Source organism: Lithobates pipiens, unplaced genomic scaffold (assembly GCF_037356315.1).
Source record: "Lithobates pipiens isolate NorthernLeopardFrog02 unplaced genomic scaffold, aLitPip1_a1.2 Scaffold_19, whole genome shotgun sequence".
NCBI classification, from domain to species: Eukaryota; Metazoa; Chordata; class Amphibia; order Anura; family Ranidae; genus Lithobates; species Lithobates pipiens.
The window spans coordinates 49,349,439-49,366,101 of NW_027507764.1; the positions used below are offsets into that span (position 1 = coordinate 49,349,439).

At 47.5% G+C, this 16,663-nt stretch overlaps 1 protein-coding gene across 5 annotated transcripts in view; it reads right to left on the reverse strand.

The window, feature by feature from the left end:
* The window catches only part of PHF14 (PHD finger protein 14), a 421,390-nt gene that overhangs the window by 380,849 nt on the left and 23,878 nt on the right, over positions 1 to 16,663 (reverse strand). For all 5 annotated transcript variants that reach the window (XM_077490721.1, XM_077490723.1, XM_077490720.1 and 2 more), the window contains 2 exons: positions 13,943 to 14,577; positions 9,243 to 9,387 (listed from right to left, as the gene is read on the reverse strand). In XM_077490721.1, coding sequence (XP_077346847.1) covers positions 9,243 to 9,387; positions 13,943 to 14,577 — 780 coding nt within the window. The remainder of the gene's footprint in view (positions 1 to 9,242; positions 9,388 to 13,942; positions 14,578 to 16,663) is intronic.

Below are 16,663 nucleotides of genomic sequence, written 5' to 3' on the forward strand. Positions count from 1 at the left end.
AAGACATGAAGAAATTTCTTCACGAAAGAAGAATAGATCAAATAATGATTCCCGCAGGAATGACGGCCTATCTCCAGACTCTTGACATTGCAATAAACAAGCCATTCAAGGACAATTTGCGCATGGAAATTAATGGCTACATTGAAAAAAGAATGGAGAGAAATCAGTGTGGCAACTTTGTGAAACCTAAACTGCAAGAGGTTGTAACTTGGGTGAAGAATTCATGTTGAGAAAATCACTGACAGTTGCATTGCAAATGCACTACGAGCAGGCTACCTTGACAAGAAGTACCGTATTTATCGGCGTATAACACGCGCCGGCGTATAACACGCACCCCAAGTTTAGGAGGGAATTTTAAGGAAAAAAACTTTTAGGAGGGAAGTTTAAGGGAAAAAAAAAACCTTACATTTATATGCCCATCAGTGTCATCTGCAGCCTTGTCCACCATTGCAGCCTTATGCAGTCTTGTCCACCAGTGCAGTCTTGTCCCCCCATTGCAGCCTTATGCAGTCTTGTCCCCCATTGCAGCCTTATGCAGTCTTATCCCCCATTGCAGCCATGTCTATTTTATTTTTTTAAAATGCCACCGCCGAGATACAGAGCCGGATGTGTATCTCGGCGGCGTGCGGTAGTTCTCGGCGGGCCTTCGGCTCTTCTCGGCAGATTTCGGCCGTTCTCGGAAGCTTTCGGCCGCCGAGAAGAGCCCAAAGCGGCCGAAAGCTTCCGAGAACGGCTGAAGGCTGCCAAAAGCTTCCGAGAACGGCCGAAAGCTGCCGAGAAGAGCCGAAGGCGGCCGAAAGTCGCCTTGAAGAGCCGAAGGCGGCTGAAAGCCGCCCAGAGGCTCAGAATTTCGGGGATCGGCGTATAACACGCACCCACGATTTTCCCCTGCTTTTAAGGGGAAAAAAGTGCGTGTTATACGCCAATAAATACGGTACTCACTTAAGGACAGTGCTATTGCTAAACATGAGAGATTTGGTACACTGATTCTGAAAGAAATGGAGTCACAAGACATTCACCAGGAAATTCAGGGTTTGGATTGTTATGATGATGTTCCAGAAGATGATGACATGACTGTCATTGAATAAATCTTACTTTGTGTTCATACCGGTAAATACTGTATCAGTAAATGTACCATAGATTGTTGTACATGGAAATAATGGTCTGGTTATGCTGGTTTGTGATGACAACTACCGGTATTACCGTAATGTATACAGGTAATAAATTACCTTTTTTTTGTTCCAACAATAAATGTGTAACATGTTTTCTTCATGGAAAAATAAGACATCCCCTGAAAATAAGACCTAGCACATCTTTGGGAGCAAAAATTAATATAAGACACTGTCTTATTTTCGGGGAAACAGGGTATGTACCAGCCCAAGCGTAAGGCGCGAGGCCTGAAGAATAGAATCTCTCATGGCGTCTATTGTAAAATATAAGGCATCTGGTAGCTCGGCTAAATTCTGGGCCTGTTGATCAGGGATAACCTTAAGCACCTTATTAAACTGGTCTTTCAAGGATTGACATATACCAATTGCTGCCACTGCAGGTTGAGTCACTGAACCTGCCAGAGAAAATGTGTTTTTTTTTTAACAGGAATTCCAATTTTTTATCCGTTGGATCCCTAAGCATTTGAGAATTGTCTACTGGACAAGTCAAACTTTTATGTACAGAGGATTAAGCAGCGTCAATTGCTGGTATCTCCCATTTTTTTGTGAATTTTTCCTCCAGGATAAAGTGTTGAAAACTTTTTGGGAGAAAAAAACGCTCATCTGGGTAATCCCACTCAGAATACATAAGCCGTTCCAGCAATGAATGGACAGGAAAGGCATGCATGGCTTGAGGAGGGGGGGGGGGGCTGGTGGCAAACCACCGTGCAGAGGCGGTGGAGAATGGTTCTGGCTTTCTCCTTCTATCCAGGTAAGGGGGGGGGGGGGGGGGTTTTTACAAAGAAATCCCCCCCACATCTTACTGAAGGCCTGGGACTGCTAGCCGGAGGAAAGTCTGCAGCTTCTGCTGACACAGAGCGATCTAAGGAAAGCATGAACCAGGTACATGCTCTACACAGCCCCCAGTGGTGACTTTAGGCATGACAACATTTACTTTTTAAAGGAGACAATCCATAGGAAAATTTTAAATTCCTTAGGAATCTCCACTTACCTTATGCCACGGCAGGGATTCTGTGGTAAAACCAACAGACCCAACCTTCACCCCTCACGGTGGGCTCCGATAAAAAAAACCTTCAGGGACCGGGGCCCCTTTTTATCAGGGGATCCACACCCCTAGACCCGTAAAGCACCCTGCCAGGAAAAAACTTTATGGCTGAAAAAAACAAAGCGCTGGATCCCAGGGTCCAGCTCTCTAAAAAGAGAAGCGTTACAGGCTAAACCTAGTTTCTTCTGCCATGAGGCCTGGGTCCCATTCAATTCAGCCTAAAAAGACACTTTGAATGGATCCGGTTGCATAGCTTACCCCAGCAAGGAATATTCCAGTGGAGCTCAGCATAGCACATCTTTACTCGTTTCCAACACTTAAGACACTGGCTAAAAAACTGAGGTACTCCCAGTAGTGGGAGGGGTTATATAGGAGTGGATTTCCTGTCTTAGGGTGTGCCAGTGTCCATCACACCTAAAGGTGGCCTATAACCCACATAGTAATTACTATGGCTCTGTGTCCCATGATGTACAATAAAGAAATCCCTTCTCTCATCAGCAGTATACAGCAGTCTTGTAACTTCTATTAGTGTCTAGTTAAAGCTTATAGGAGGAGTTTTCCTATCAGGATCCAGGACCCCTGACCCTCTGTCTGAACAGTACTGATTGGCCCTGTGCTGATCACTTGCACCCTCCCAAGAAAAAAAAAAAAAAACTCTCCAGCAATACACACCAAACTGAGCATGTGCACAGTGCCTCCAGTAACTGTCTTATACAGACCTGTTTTGCAGAAAGTGGAAGGGGAGGATCAGAGAAGGAAGGATCAAACAGCCTTTTTACACAATGCAGATGATTAACCCCTTAGGTTTCACACTAAGTATAAAAAGCATGCTTTACTGCATATACAGAATGATTTTTCTGTTGTGGGTTTGGGAACACTTTAAAGAGGAAGTAAACCCTGATGGGTTTACTTCCTCTTTCATTCCCTGCAAAGGCAAAGCATAATGGACTACTATGCATCGCATAGTAGCCCATTATGTGTCACTTACCTGACACAGGAGCCAGCGATGTCACCGCTGTCCCCTGTAGTCCGCCGCATCCATCTTGCTGGTGGCGTCTCGCAGCTCCGCCGCTGTCATTCGGCGAAGCCGTGATGACGTCACTCCCGCGCATGCGCACGGGAGTCGACACGCGCGTCAGCTCCATTCTTGGAAATGCCGCGCTCAGTGCGCCTGCGCGCCACTGTCTACGGTGCATGCGCCGTAGACAGCGGTGCCCGTTTTTGGGCAAATATCTCCTAAACCATATAGGTTTAGGAGATATTGCTTGGACCTACATTTAAGCCTTAATCTAGGCTTACCTGTAGGTCAAAGTGGTTTGTAAGGGTTTACAACCACTTTAAGCGGCACCTGTAATTTTTGAGGAAAGTCACAGTGAGAACATCAAGGATCCGTCCAAGCTGTTTGGCTGGGAATGGGAGTGTTAGGTCACAATCCCGGCTAAACAGAATCACAAACGTTGAGACAAATCATATACAGTATATGCATTTCAACAGTGTAGTCAGCTGGAGCCCTGCTTTAAACTTTGGCATGAAACTGGCTGCCTATTGCAGGGTGGCATTTACCATTAACAGCGCTGCTGCCTTCTAACATGCCAACTCCGCACCCCTACCATCATTTTAATCCAGGAAAATTATTTAGCTTTTCAAGGTTAAAAAGGCAGCAAGCAGAGAAGATGGGAAGCCCTGTCATCATCTATATTATGTAGAAGACAAATTTCTGCAGACACGCTACAATCAAAATGTCGCCAATATTGACAACTCCTTTGGGGTTCCTCCACCCGCTGCTCACTGACTGCAGCAACTTGGCACAAACACATTATTGTGAGTGACGGGAGGAGGCAGAGGCCGTTCATCTAGAGGACTGATTTATTAACCATATTAAAACAAGCGCAAGAAGTTAAAGAGAACCAATCAGAACCAGGTTTTTACAATACATCAGCCTTTATCAAGGACAACTAATTGTGCTGTTATTCAGCTGCATTTCCTCCTTGTTAGATCGGAAACATCAGCCTGGTGTCAGGCTGGAACACCCCCAGCTCAGGGCGGATAACAGCAAACACAATCTGTCTGTCCTTCTGTATCAGGATTAAAGTGTAAGTAAACCCCCCCCCCCATCGTTTTCAGCCAAGGAAGCGGCCATCTTTGCCAATGTTTATTCCACAACTGTCAGGATGCTGCATGTGTGATCAGTTATGACACCAGCCATTGGATGGTTTAACAGTTTGGTTGCGAGTAGGGATGCACCGAAATTTCGGCCGCCGAAACATATCGGCCGAAAATGCCCTTTTCGGCAATTTGCCGAAAGAGAAAAACGGCCGATAATGGAGCCCCCGCCCCTGGTGCGCCCATCATGAAGAGCTATATCACGCTATAGTGCAGGCGAGCCGTCTCCGCCGCCTGTTTGACCACAGCGCGGGAACATCACAGCTTTCAGTTCAATAGCTGTGTGTTCCCGGCCGCGCGCCATCACGTACAGCCCCTCCCCCTTGTCAGGGCACTTTGATAGACAGATCACCCGTAGGATTGGACGGATGATCTGTCTATCAAAGTGCCCTCACAAGGGGGAGGGGCTGTACGTGACGGCGCGCGGCCGGGAACACACAGCTATTGAACTGAAAGCTGTGATGTTCCCCTGCTGTGATCAAACAGGCGACGGAGGCGACTCTCCTCTTCTCTCTTCTGTTTTCTCTTCACAGGTTAGCTGCTATGAGGGGGGACACACACTGGCTGCTATGAGGGGACACACACACTGGCTGCTATGAGGGGACACACACACTGGCTGCTATGAGGGGACACACACACTGGCTGCTATGAGGGGACACACACACTGGCTGCTATGAGGGGACACACACACTGGCTGCTATGAGGGGACACACACACTGGCTGCTATGAGGGGACACACACACTGGCTGCTATGAGGGGACACACACACTGGCTGCTATGAGGGGACACACACACTGGCTGCTATGAGGGGACACACACACTGGCTGCTATGAGGGGACACACACACTGGCTGCTATGAGGGGACACACACACTGGCTGCTATGAGGGGAGACACTGGCTGCATTGTATCAATTGTATCATGTGTCATGTATCATGTGTGCAATTTCTGACCATCTCCTGTACCACGTCTGCAGTCTCTGACCATCCCCTGTACCACCTCTGCAGTCTCTGACCATCCCCTGTACCACCTCTGCAGTCTCTGACCATCTCCTGTACCACGTCTGCAGTCTCTGACCATCTCCTGTACCACGTCTGCAGTCTCTGACCATCTCCTGTACCACGTCCCCAGTCTCTGACCATCTCCTGTACCACGTCCCCAGTCTCTGACCATCTCCTGTACCACGTCCCCAGTCTCTGACCATCTCCTGTACCACGTCCCCAGTCTCTGACCATCTCCTGTACCACGTCCCCAGTCTCTGACCATCTCCTGTACCACGTCCCCAGTCTCTGACCATCTCCTGTACCACGTCCCCAGTCTCTGACCATCTCCTGTACCACGTCCCCAGTCTCTGACCATCTCCTGTACCACGTCCCCAGTCTCTGACCATCTCCTGTACCACGTCCCCAGTCTCTGACCATCTCCTGTACCACGTCCCCAGTCTCTGACCATCTCCTGTACCACGTCCCCAGTCTCTGACCATCTCCTGTACCACGTCCCCAGTCTCTGACCATCTCCTGTACCACGTCCCCAGTCTCTGACCATCTCCTGTACCACGTCCCCAGTCTCTGACCATCTCCTGTACCACGTCCCCAGTCTCTGACCATCTCCTGTACCACGTCCCCAGTCTCTGACCATCTCCTGTACCACGTCCCCAGTCTCTGACCATCTCCTGTACCACGCCCCCAGTCTCTGACCATCTCCTGTACCACGTCCCCAGTCTCTGACCATCTCTTGTACCACGTCCCCAGTCTCTGACCATCTCCTGTACCACGTCCCCAGTCTCTGACCATCTCCTGTACCACGTCCCCAGTCTCTGACCATCTCCTGTACCACGTCCCCAGTCTCTGACCATCTCCTGTACCACGTCCCCAGTCTCTGACCATCTCCTGTACCACGTCCCCAGTCTCTGACCATCTCCTGTACCATGTCCCCAGTCTCTGACCATCTCCTGTACCATGTCCCCAGTCTCTGACCATCTCCTGTACCATGTCCCCAGTCTCTGACCATCTCCTGTACCAAATCCCCAGTCTCTGACCATCTCCTGTACCATGTCCCCAGTCTCTGACCATCTCCTGTACCATGTCCCCAGTCTTTGACCATCTCCTGTACCATGTCCCCAGTCTCTGACCATCTCCTGTACCATGTCCCCAGTCTCTGACCATCTCCTGTACCAAATCCCCAGTCTCTGACCATCTCCTGTACCATGTCCCCAGTCTCTGACCATCTCCTGTACCATGTCCCCAGTCTCTGACCATCTCCTGTACCATGTCCCCAGTCTCTGACCATCTCCTGTACCATGTCCCCAGTCTCTGACCATCTCCTGTACCATGTCCCCAGTCTCTGACCATCTCCTGCACCATGTCCCCAGTCTCTGACCATCTCCTGCACCATGTCCCCAGTCTCTGACCACCTCCTGTATAAAAATATTTTTTAAAAACAGTCATTTTCGGTATCGGTGCTGTTTCGGTATCGGTTTCGGTTTTCGGCCTAGTGTATTTTTCATTTTCGGTATCGGTTTCGGCACCAAAAAACCCATTCGGTGCATCCCTAGTTGCGAGCTAAACCAATGGGAGTGTTACATTTCCAGCACATGCCATATAGGAAACCATTTTATGGATGGGTTCACTTCTGCTTTAAGTGGTTGTAAACCTCCGACATGAAGTAAGAACAAAGCATATCCCTCTATAGTGTGTACTACTCTCAGTCCAGAGCACTAAGTGTCATTTCTGTCTGCCGCTTCCTTCCTCTGCTATCTGTATGAGTCCCTTCTGACTAATTTTCCTGACACCAAGAGAAAAAAAAAAAGGTGACAGGGGTAGGACCTCCAGCTTATTGACAGCCGCGGCTCTGTTCCTGTTCCGCTCTCAGAGTTCTCCTCACTGATTAAACTTCAGCTCTCCGCCCCCTGCTTTTTAGAGCTGAGGGATCCTATGTAAATTCAACACTTTTAATAGATGTAGTGGAAAGACGGTTGTAGATTAAACAGGTACAACTTATGTAGGAGGATTTGCTTCATCTCTGTATCACCTGAGGCCAGTCACTTCACCGAGTATATGTAAGGGTTTATAACCACTTTAACCACCCCACACAGATACACTGTGGCAGGGCGGACTTCCTGAGCAAAATCACGTACCTGTACGTGGTTTCGGGCTTAGCGTCTGGGGCGCATGCGTGCGCCCCTGGCGACCCGCTCCTGCTGTGATTGAACACAGTGGGAGCCAATCAGCAGGCCTGAATCCACCAATCGTTCTCTGGAGAGGCATAACATTGGTCTGCCTATGCAAACAAGGCAGACTGCCGTTCTGTGAGAGAAGAAGATGGCGATCTTGTGTTCTTGCTAAGCAGAATTACAGATCTCTGTCTTCCTCCAGGCAAAGCACCCCTGGTGTCACTGTTCCCTTAAAAGTGTCACTCCGCATCCGATCTGTTACCCGGAATGTCGCAGTCCCACTAAAAATCGCTGATTGTAACCATTAATAGTAAAAATAAAAATTCCATAAAAATATCCTATCGTTTGTAGACGCTATAACTTTTGCGCAAACCAATCAATATACGCTCATTGAGATTTTTTTTTTACCAAAAACATGTAGAATACGTATTGGCCTGATGCATAAATGAAATTGTTTATATATTTTTTTGGGGAATGTTATATAGCAGAAAGTAAAAAATATACAGGTGATCAAATACCACCAAAAGAAAGCTATTTGTGCCGGAAAAATGGACACACATTTTATTTGTGTACAGTGTCGCACGACCGCACAAATGTCAGTTAAAGTAACGCAGTGCCATATCACAAAAAATGGCCTGGTCATGAAGGGGGTGAAACCTTCCAGGGCCTAAGTGGTTAAAGTGGTAGTAAACTCTGTACTACCACTTGTACCTACAGGTAAGCCTATAATAACGCTTATGTGAAGGTACTGTGAATATCTCCTAAACTTGCACAGTTTAAGACATATTCAGAGTGCATGCAGCCGGTGACGTCACCGGCACGTGAGCACTGAAGGTCTGGCTTACAGTGCCGGACCTTCAGAGCCCATGCCAGAAACGGCAGCTCCCGTGTGCATGCGCGGGAGTGACATCATTGTTCCACCATCCACTCATGTAGCCGGAGGCCGCAAACCCGGGAAAGGAAGACTGGGGGAAGATGTCAGCCGTCTCAGTGGTGACATTGCGTCGCTCGAGGGCTTCGTTCTAAGGTAAGTCTATCATAATGGGCTAGGATGCGATGCATACTAGCCCATTATGACATTGCCTTGCAAGAAATCTTTTTTTTAATTTTTTTTTAATCACCAACGGTTTACAACCACTTTAAAGTGTATGTTGGGGGGTTAAAAAAAGATTCAGTAAAAAAGCCTTTTTTGTCCTTTGGGCGCCCTCTTTCCTTTCTGAAAAAAGATTCAGTATACCTCTGCAATACATCTGGATTTTACCTCCCCCCAACCATTACCCCCTTTAGCTGCAAAGGCAGCAGCCAGCGGCGTATAGGCATGCCCCCGCCATGATGCTTTGCTTCGCAGTCGCAGCCAGGATTTATACCCCCTATCACTGTTGGTGAGCGCTACAGCCCGCCAATCGCAACCTATTCAAGTGAACGGGGCTGCTCTGCAAGTGCCCTGCAACTGCACACAATGTGCCCAAAGCAAACACAGAACCGAATAGCGGGGATGCCGTCTATTCAGCAGGGTGGCCAACCGCTTACAAATTTACTGTCTGTAAATTTGTAGGCGGTTGGCAACCCTGCTGAATAGAGGAGCCAGACCTCCCATCTGCCCTGGGAACATTGACAGTGGACTGCTTGTATTATGATTATGGGTTCAGTTATACAAGAAGAGATGACAACAAAGATAGCATAGCTCTCCCTTACCTTCATGGACGGTTATGCCACAATTGTCACACTGTATTATTTCATCTGCGTCTTCGCTGTTATCTCCCAGGCACACACAACATATTAACACATGGTCCATCTTCTGAGAACACCACCGCTCACTCTTCTCCAGAATAAGAGAATCCTGAAAATAGAAAAATTCGATCATTCTGGATGCTGCTCAGAACTTTACTGGAGAGACCTAGAGCATCACATGGCCTGAGAAAATAGGTAAGTAAATGAAAAAAGATGGAGGAGGGGAGCCTATAATGGGGCGGGGAGGAGCATGAAGCCCTATACGAGCAAAGAAAAGCACAGGTTCAATCTGATTGCCTAAATTTAAAGCCGTATTAAACCAAAAAGCAAACATTTATTATACTGCAAAGAATGGTTATAACTGAAAACCTCAGCACCACAACCCAAATGTAACACAAAAGCAAAAAAACAAAAAAGAAAGAAAAAAAGGAATTTGGATAGATGGGACTTTAACACTTGCCGACCGCTGCACGCCAATATACGTCGGCACAATGGCAGCGGTGGGCAAATGGGCGTACCTTTACGTCCCCCTTAACTGGCGGGGCTAGCGGGGGTGCAGCGTACAGCGTGACCGTGCCCGCGATCATGTCACAAAGCGGCAGAACGGGGAGATGTAAACAAGGCATTTCCCCATTCTGCCTAGTGACATGACAGAGATCTATTGCTCCCTGTCATCGGGAGCAGTGATCGCTGTCATGTCAGTGGTAGATCACAACCCCCCCCCCCCCCCCACAGTTAGAACACCTCCCTAGGACACACTTGACCCCTTGATTTAGGACCCACTTAAACCCTAGTGTTTAACCCCTCCCTTGCCAGTGTCATTTACACAGTAATCAGTGCACTTTTATAGCACTGATCGGTGTACAATGGTCCCAAAATATAGTGTCAAAAGTGTCCGATGTGTCCGCCATAATGTCGCAGTCATGATACAAATCGCTGATTGTCAGCGTCAATTTTGTTTGGGAGCCACGTCGCACGACTGCGCAATTGTCAGTTAAGGTAATGCAGTGCCATATCGCAAAAAATTGCCTGGTCATGAAGGGAGTGAAACCTTGCAGGGGCTAAGTGGCTAAAGGTGCTTATAGCACCCTCCCTCAGGAAGAACACACACAAAGACAATATAAAATCCCACATTTTATTACAAAATGATATTGGGACACTACACCTCCCCCACACTTTGCCTTCATCTATATATCATTGGAAAAGTGTAACATATGCGTTCATCAATATAGTTTTATATTGGGGAAGCTGTATGGGGTTTGCTGACTATGTGGGACTTATCTAAGAGTGTTTTTTTATCATCTTGGGGGTTATCAATCCATCTTTTAACAATATGATTTTGTAATAAAATTTGAGTTTTTATATTGTCTTTATGTGTGTTTTTTCCGAGGGTAGACATTATAGCATCTTTAAAAAGTGTTACTAAACCCACAACAGTAAAATCAGTCTGTATATGCAGTAATGCATGCTTGTTAGACTCACTGTGGAACCTGAGGGGTTAATCCTCTGCATAGTGTAAAAAGGCTGTTTGATCCTGTCTTCTCTGATCCTCCCCTTCTTCCACTGACTCCTAATAATTTTCTGATAACACAGAGTTTATGGAGTCACTCTGCACATGCTCAGGTTGGTGTGTGATGCTAAAGAGTTTTTTTTTTTCTTGGGAAGGTGCATGTGATCAGCACAGGGTCAATCGGCACTGTCCAGACAGAGGGTCGGGGCGGGGGGGGGCGGTCCTGCAGTCTCATAGGACAGCCAGAAAATTCCTACAGATTTTAAGCAGTGCTTGGCTGGACACTGATGAAAGTCAAAAGACTGCTATATACTGCTGATGATAAAAAGGTATTTAGCGATTTATATATACTAAAATATTAGCATTTCCATGTTCTGTGTAGTGTGGGAGATCAGATATAGTGAATGCAGGGTCCTGGGTTTAGTAACACTTTAAAGTCCAATCTATCCATATTCCTTTTTTTGCTATTATATTACAACTTACCAATTATTAGATGTGGTAGCTGCATTGGTTTTGTTTTTCGACTATCAACTGGGGATCCTGCTAGTGAGTCTGTTTTTCAACAGAACAAGTTGCCCTGCAGATGTAGCAGTTACAGGGATAAGACAGACCATTTACCACTGACAGGGGTGTTTACATTAATCAGCTTCTATTTATGCAAAACCTTTATGCCAAAAGGAAAGAAAAATGTTTGAGGCAACTACTTATAAAGTACTATCTGGAGTTTGTCTTCAATTTGTTTAGCTTATCCAAATCTGCTAGTCCATCTAACACTCGCATGGTGAGAAGCACCTTCGGGCACGCTCCCGTGATACAGCCGGCAGCTATAGCTGCATCATTGGATGTGATTGACAGCAGTGCGAGCCAATGACTGCGCTGCTTTCAATCCATCCACTCCAGCCAATCAGCAGCCAGGCTGAGTGGCGAAGAGGACGGCGGGGGCGAGCGCGGGACTTACGAGGGGTCAGGTAAGTAAAACGGGGGACTGGGGGCGCCGGCAGTGTGAGATGTTTTTTCCCCTTAATGCATAGAATGCATTAAGGTGAAAAAACATTTACCTTTACAACCCCTTTAAGATAAAATAACCTTCAGACTTTACAACCACTTTAAGGGAATCCCTTGGGGAACCCCAGGTCACCAGAACTAGTGTCCCCATTGGAAGATTTCCCCTCTATTACTTGTCTGGGGACAACTCAAAATTTGGGATTTTCTTTTACTGTCAATGATAATGGTAAACAGGACAAATAGAGAGGGGTAGAAAGGCCCCTTTCACACTTGTACGACCTTGACCACCTGTGTAATCTTGAGGTCTATGGACCTCAAGTCGCATCAAAGTCGGACCAAAGTAGTGCAGGGTTCCAATGCCTCTCCACTCTATCCAAAACTAAGGAATTTTGCCTTTAGGGTCCTTTCACACGGGAATTCCATATGTCCATTTTTCCTCCATCCGTTGGCGGATTCCGCCTCCGTCATCTGCTGACATTCACCTCCGTTAAAGAGGGATTCCACCAAAAAAAAAAAATATTAAAAGCCAGCAGCTATAAATACTACAGCTGCTGACTTTTAATAAATGGACACTCACCTGTCCCGGGTTCCAGCGATGCCGGCAGCTGAGGCCGATCGTTCGATCGGCCCTCGGCTGCTGCCGCCACTATTCTAGGTGAGGGAATCAGGAAGTGAAGCAAGGGTTCCCTACTGCGCATGCGCGAGTCGCGCAGCGCAATAGGAATGGTCCGCGCTGTCACTGGGACCCGTGTGTGCCCCAGTAGACAGCGCGGCAGGACAGGAAGAGGCATAGACTCCCACGGGAGTCTATGCCCGGAAGTGGGTGTAAATACCTGTCTTTGACAGGTATCTCCACCCCCCTCCTCCCTGAAAGGTGCCAATTGTGACACCGGAGGGGGGGAGGGATCCGATCAGCGGAAGTTCCACTTTAGGGTGGAACCCCGCTTTAAGTTCACTTTTTTGAGACGGAAGAAAACCCTATATTTCTTCCATTTAAAAATACAGAACGGACGAAAAACGGATGTTAGCAGACAACATCCGCTTACATCCAATCTGCTGACATCCGTTTTTCACGCAAAAAACACGGGTGTTCAGGATTTAGTTCAGTCACTTTTTTTTTTTTAATTGATGAAAAACGGATGTCAGCGGACATGAAAACGGATGCAAAAATTGACATCCATATCAGTTTTTGATCTGTTTTTTTTTTTTGCAAACAAAAAAACAAGTGACTGAACTGAAGTAAAAAAAAAAAAACTGAACGCCCATGTAGCACTGTTTGACTGTGAGAAATTGGACAGTGTAGTTTTGAACGCAGCACAGTGTCATCTGCATCCTGCACACAGTCATCTCAGACTCTAAACACATCCATTTAAGCCATGTCCAATAATTAAGCGTAATTTAAACCACGCCCATTTTTAAGCGCCGTGTGGCACATATTTTTAAAAATTAGCCACACCCACAATTTAGCCTTCAAGTATACCCTAGCTTTTCTGTATGCCCTAGCCTCTCTGTATAGGAGCAAAGCCAGGGGTGGGGCTGAAAGGGGCCCCCGTCAGGTAGGCTGTACGGGGCACCATGATTTCCATCGGCAGCCCTGTATACATGGTTATGCGTGTTCTAATATGCAAGCATAGAATACCTGCATATGACTTTTTGGTTAGTATGATTGCATATACATATAGTGTATTAATCTGGGAACTACGCCCTGGCACATTAAGCTCTCCTGATGAAGCAAGCAAGTTTCGAAACACATCGAGACCTTCCTGCTTTTCTGGCCCTGTTTTGTTACATCGCAATGTCCATAACAGCTTTATGTTCTTATATGTGGTATATTGGGGCTAAGCAGAATTTGCCCTCTTTCAGGGAAACTCCTTTTTATATTTACTCTTGTGTATCGTATTTTTATATAACCTTTTCGTGTTATAATCTTGCATATTTTTCTCAGGTTACGGTTGACACTGTAAAGTCCATATTTCTTTCTATTTTTGGTCTCAATTCTTGAATTTGGATGTGGCGCCACTGTGTTCCTTATTTTTGCAATTTCCTATCACAGTCCACTAATATTACTGTTTTATTCTTGGCAGTCATAGTGAAGACAATACAATTTTTACACATTTCCATCAACCTGTCGTGAGAAGTTACAAATTACCTCATTACTTTTGCTCTGAGACAACGTCAAGCTGTCGTTCGTCAGCTCCTCATCATCTCCACTGTTCCTACTGGGAATCTTGATTTTCTTCTTCTTCTGCTCGTCTTCGCTCGAGCTGCTGTCATCTTTATTGCCGTCATGATGGCTCGACCCTCCTTCACTTCCGTCGTCATCATCATCATCATCATCTTCCCCGTCGCTGCCATCGCCAGTAGAGGACTTTCCTTTTCTCTTACCCATGGTTGGCCTCCAGTCATTGTCATCCTCGCTGTCATAATCATCCATGGCGTTTAACTCTTCCATAGTGATGAAGTCCAGCATTGGTCGGTTCCTGCGCAGGTTCCATTTTTTAGGCTCGTTATTTTGTTCATCGGCGACAACCTCTACCTCACTGGTTCTTTCCTTATTCTTTCGAAGCTTCTCACTCTCCTCTTTCTTGGTCTCTTCCTTAGTCAGCTCCTCTTTTAGCTTTTCCTGAGTTTCCGTGCCTTCATCTTCCCCCCCAGCATCTTTCACTTCCTCCTTCGCTATGGCAGCCATGGCTTCCTCCTTTAGGCTGTCTTCTGAGTCACTGTCAGAACCTTCGTCGCTGTCTTTTGACCCATCCTCACTCCCGTTCACACTGCCATCAGAATCTGGAAAGGAAATGAATACAATGTCCATTAAGCAGCAGGGAAAAAAAAAAAAAACAGCATTTATTTACCAAAAGGTTTAACTGTGAATACACTACTCTGGCACAAGACATCAGATGAACATAGTAATACAGATTTACAGATCCAGATAGTTTACTCAAACTGCTGCCCTGGGGCTGGATGAGGGCCCTGGATTGCCTTTATCCTTCCCTTTGATACAAGACACTATTCCTCCCACTGACACCAACAGGGCACTATTCCTGCTACTGACATCCACAATGGGCACCATTCCTCTCACTGACACCAACTATGGGATACTACTCCTCCCACTGACACTGATGATGGGGCACTTATCCTCCTACTGACACCAACCATGGGGTACTATTCCTTCCACCAACACCACTAATGGTGCACTAGTCCTCCCACTGACCCCAACAATGGTGCACTAGTCCTCCCACTGACCCCAACAATGGGGCACTAGTCCTCCCACTGACCCCAACAATGGGGCACTAGTCCTCCCACTGACCCCAACAATGGGGCACTAGTCCTCCCACTGACCCCAACAATGGGGCACTAGTCCTCCCACTGACCCCAACAATGGGGCACTAGTCCTCCCACTGACCCCAACAATGGGGCACTAGTCCTCCCACTGACCCCAACAATGGGGCACTAGTCCTCCCACTGACCCCAACAATGGGGCACTAGTCCTCCCACTGACCCCAACAATGGGGCACTAGTCCTCCCACTGACCCCAACAATGGGGCACTAGTCCTCCCACTGACCCCAACAATGGGGCACTAGTCCTCCCACTGACCCCAACAATGGGGCACTAGTCCTCCCACTGACCCCAACAATGGGGCACTAGTCCTCCCACTGACCCCAACAATGGGGCACTAGTCCTCCCACTGACCCCAACAATGGGGCACTAGTCCTCCCACTGACCCCAACAATGGGGCACTAGTCCTCCCACTGACCCCAACAATGGGGCACTAGTCCTCCCACTGACCCCAACAATGGGGCACTAGTCCTCCCACTGACCCCAACAATGGGGCACTAGTCCTCCCACTGACCCCAACAATGGGGCACTAGTCCTCCCACTGACCCCAACAATGGGGCACTAGTCCTCCCACTGACCCCAACAATGGGGCACTAGTCCTCCCACTGACCCCAACAATGGGGCACTAGTCCTCCCACTGACCCCAACAATGGGGCACTAGTCCTCCCACTGACCCCAACAATGGGGCACTAGTCCTCCCACTGACCCCAACAATGGGGCACTAGTCCTCCCACTGACCCCAACAATGGGGCCCTAGTCCTCCCACTGACCCCAACAATGGGGCGCTAGTCCTCCCACTGACCCCAACAATGGGGAACTAGTGCTCCCACCGACCCCAATGGGGAACTAGTCCTCCCACCGACCCCAACAATGGGGAGCTAGTCCTCCCACCGACCCCAACGGGGCGCTAGTCCTCCCACCGTCCCCAACAACGGGGCGCTATTCCTCCCACCGACACCAACAACGAGGCGCTATTCCTCCCACCGACACCAACAACGGGGCGCTATTCCTCCCACCGACACCAACAACGGGGCGCTATTCCTCCCACCGACACCAAAAACGGGGCGCTATTCCTTCTACCGACACCATCAGGGCACTATTCCTCCCACTGACACCAACGATGGGGGACTTTTCCTCCTATTGACACGAACAATGAGATACTATTCCTCCCACTGACACAGATGAAGGAAAACATTTTTTCCTACCAACCCCAACGATGGGGAACTATTTCTCCCACAGATACCAACAATGGGGCACTATTCCTCCCCTCAACACCAAAGATGCATTGTTTATTTCCACTGATGCCAAGACAGTTTCTACTCCCAATGATTTGTAGACGCTATAACTTTTGCGCAAACCAATCAGTATACGTTTATTTCGATTTTTTTTACCAAAAATATGTAGAAGAATATTTTTTTCCAAATTGTCTCTTTTTTTGTTTATAGCGGAAAAAAAAAAACGCAGAGGTTGCTTGGGTACAGCATTGCATGACCGTGAAAATTGTCAATTAAAGCAACACAGTGCCAAATTGTA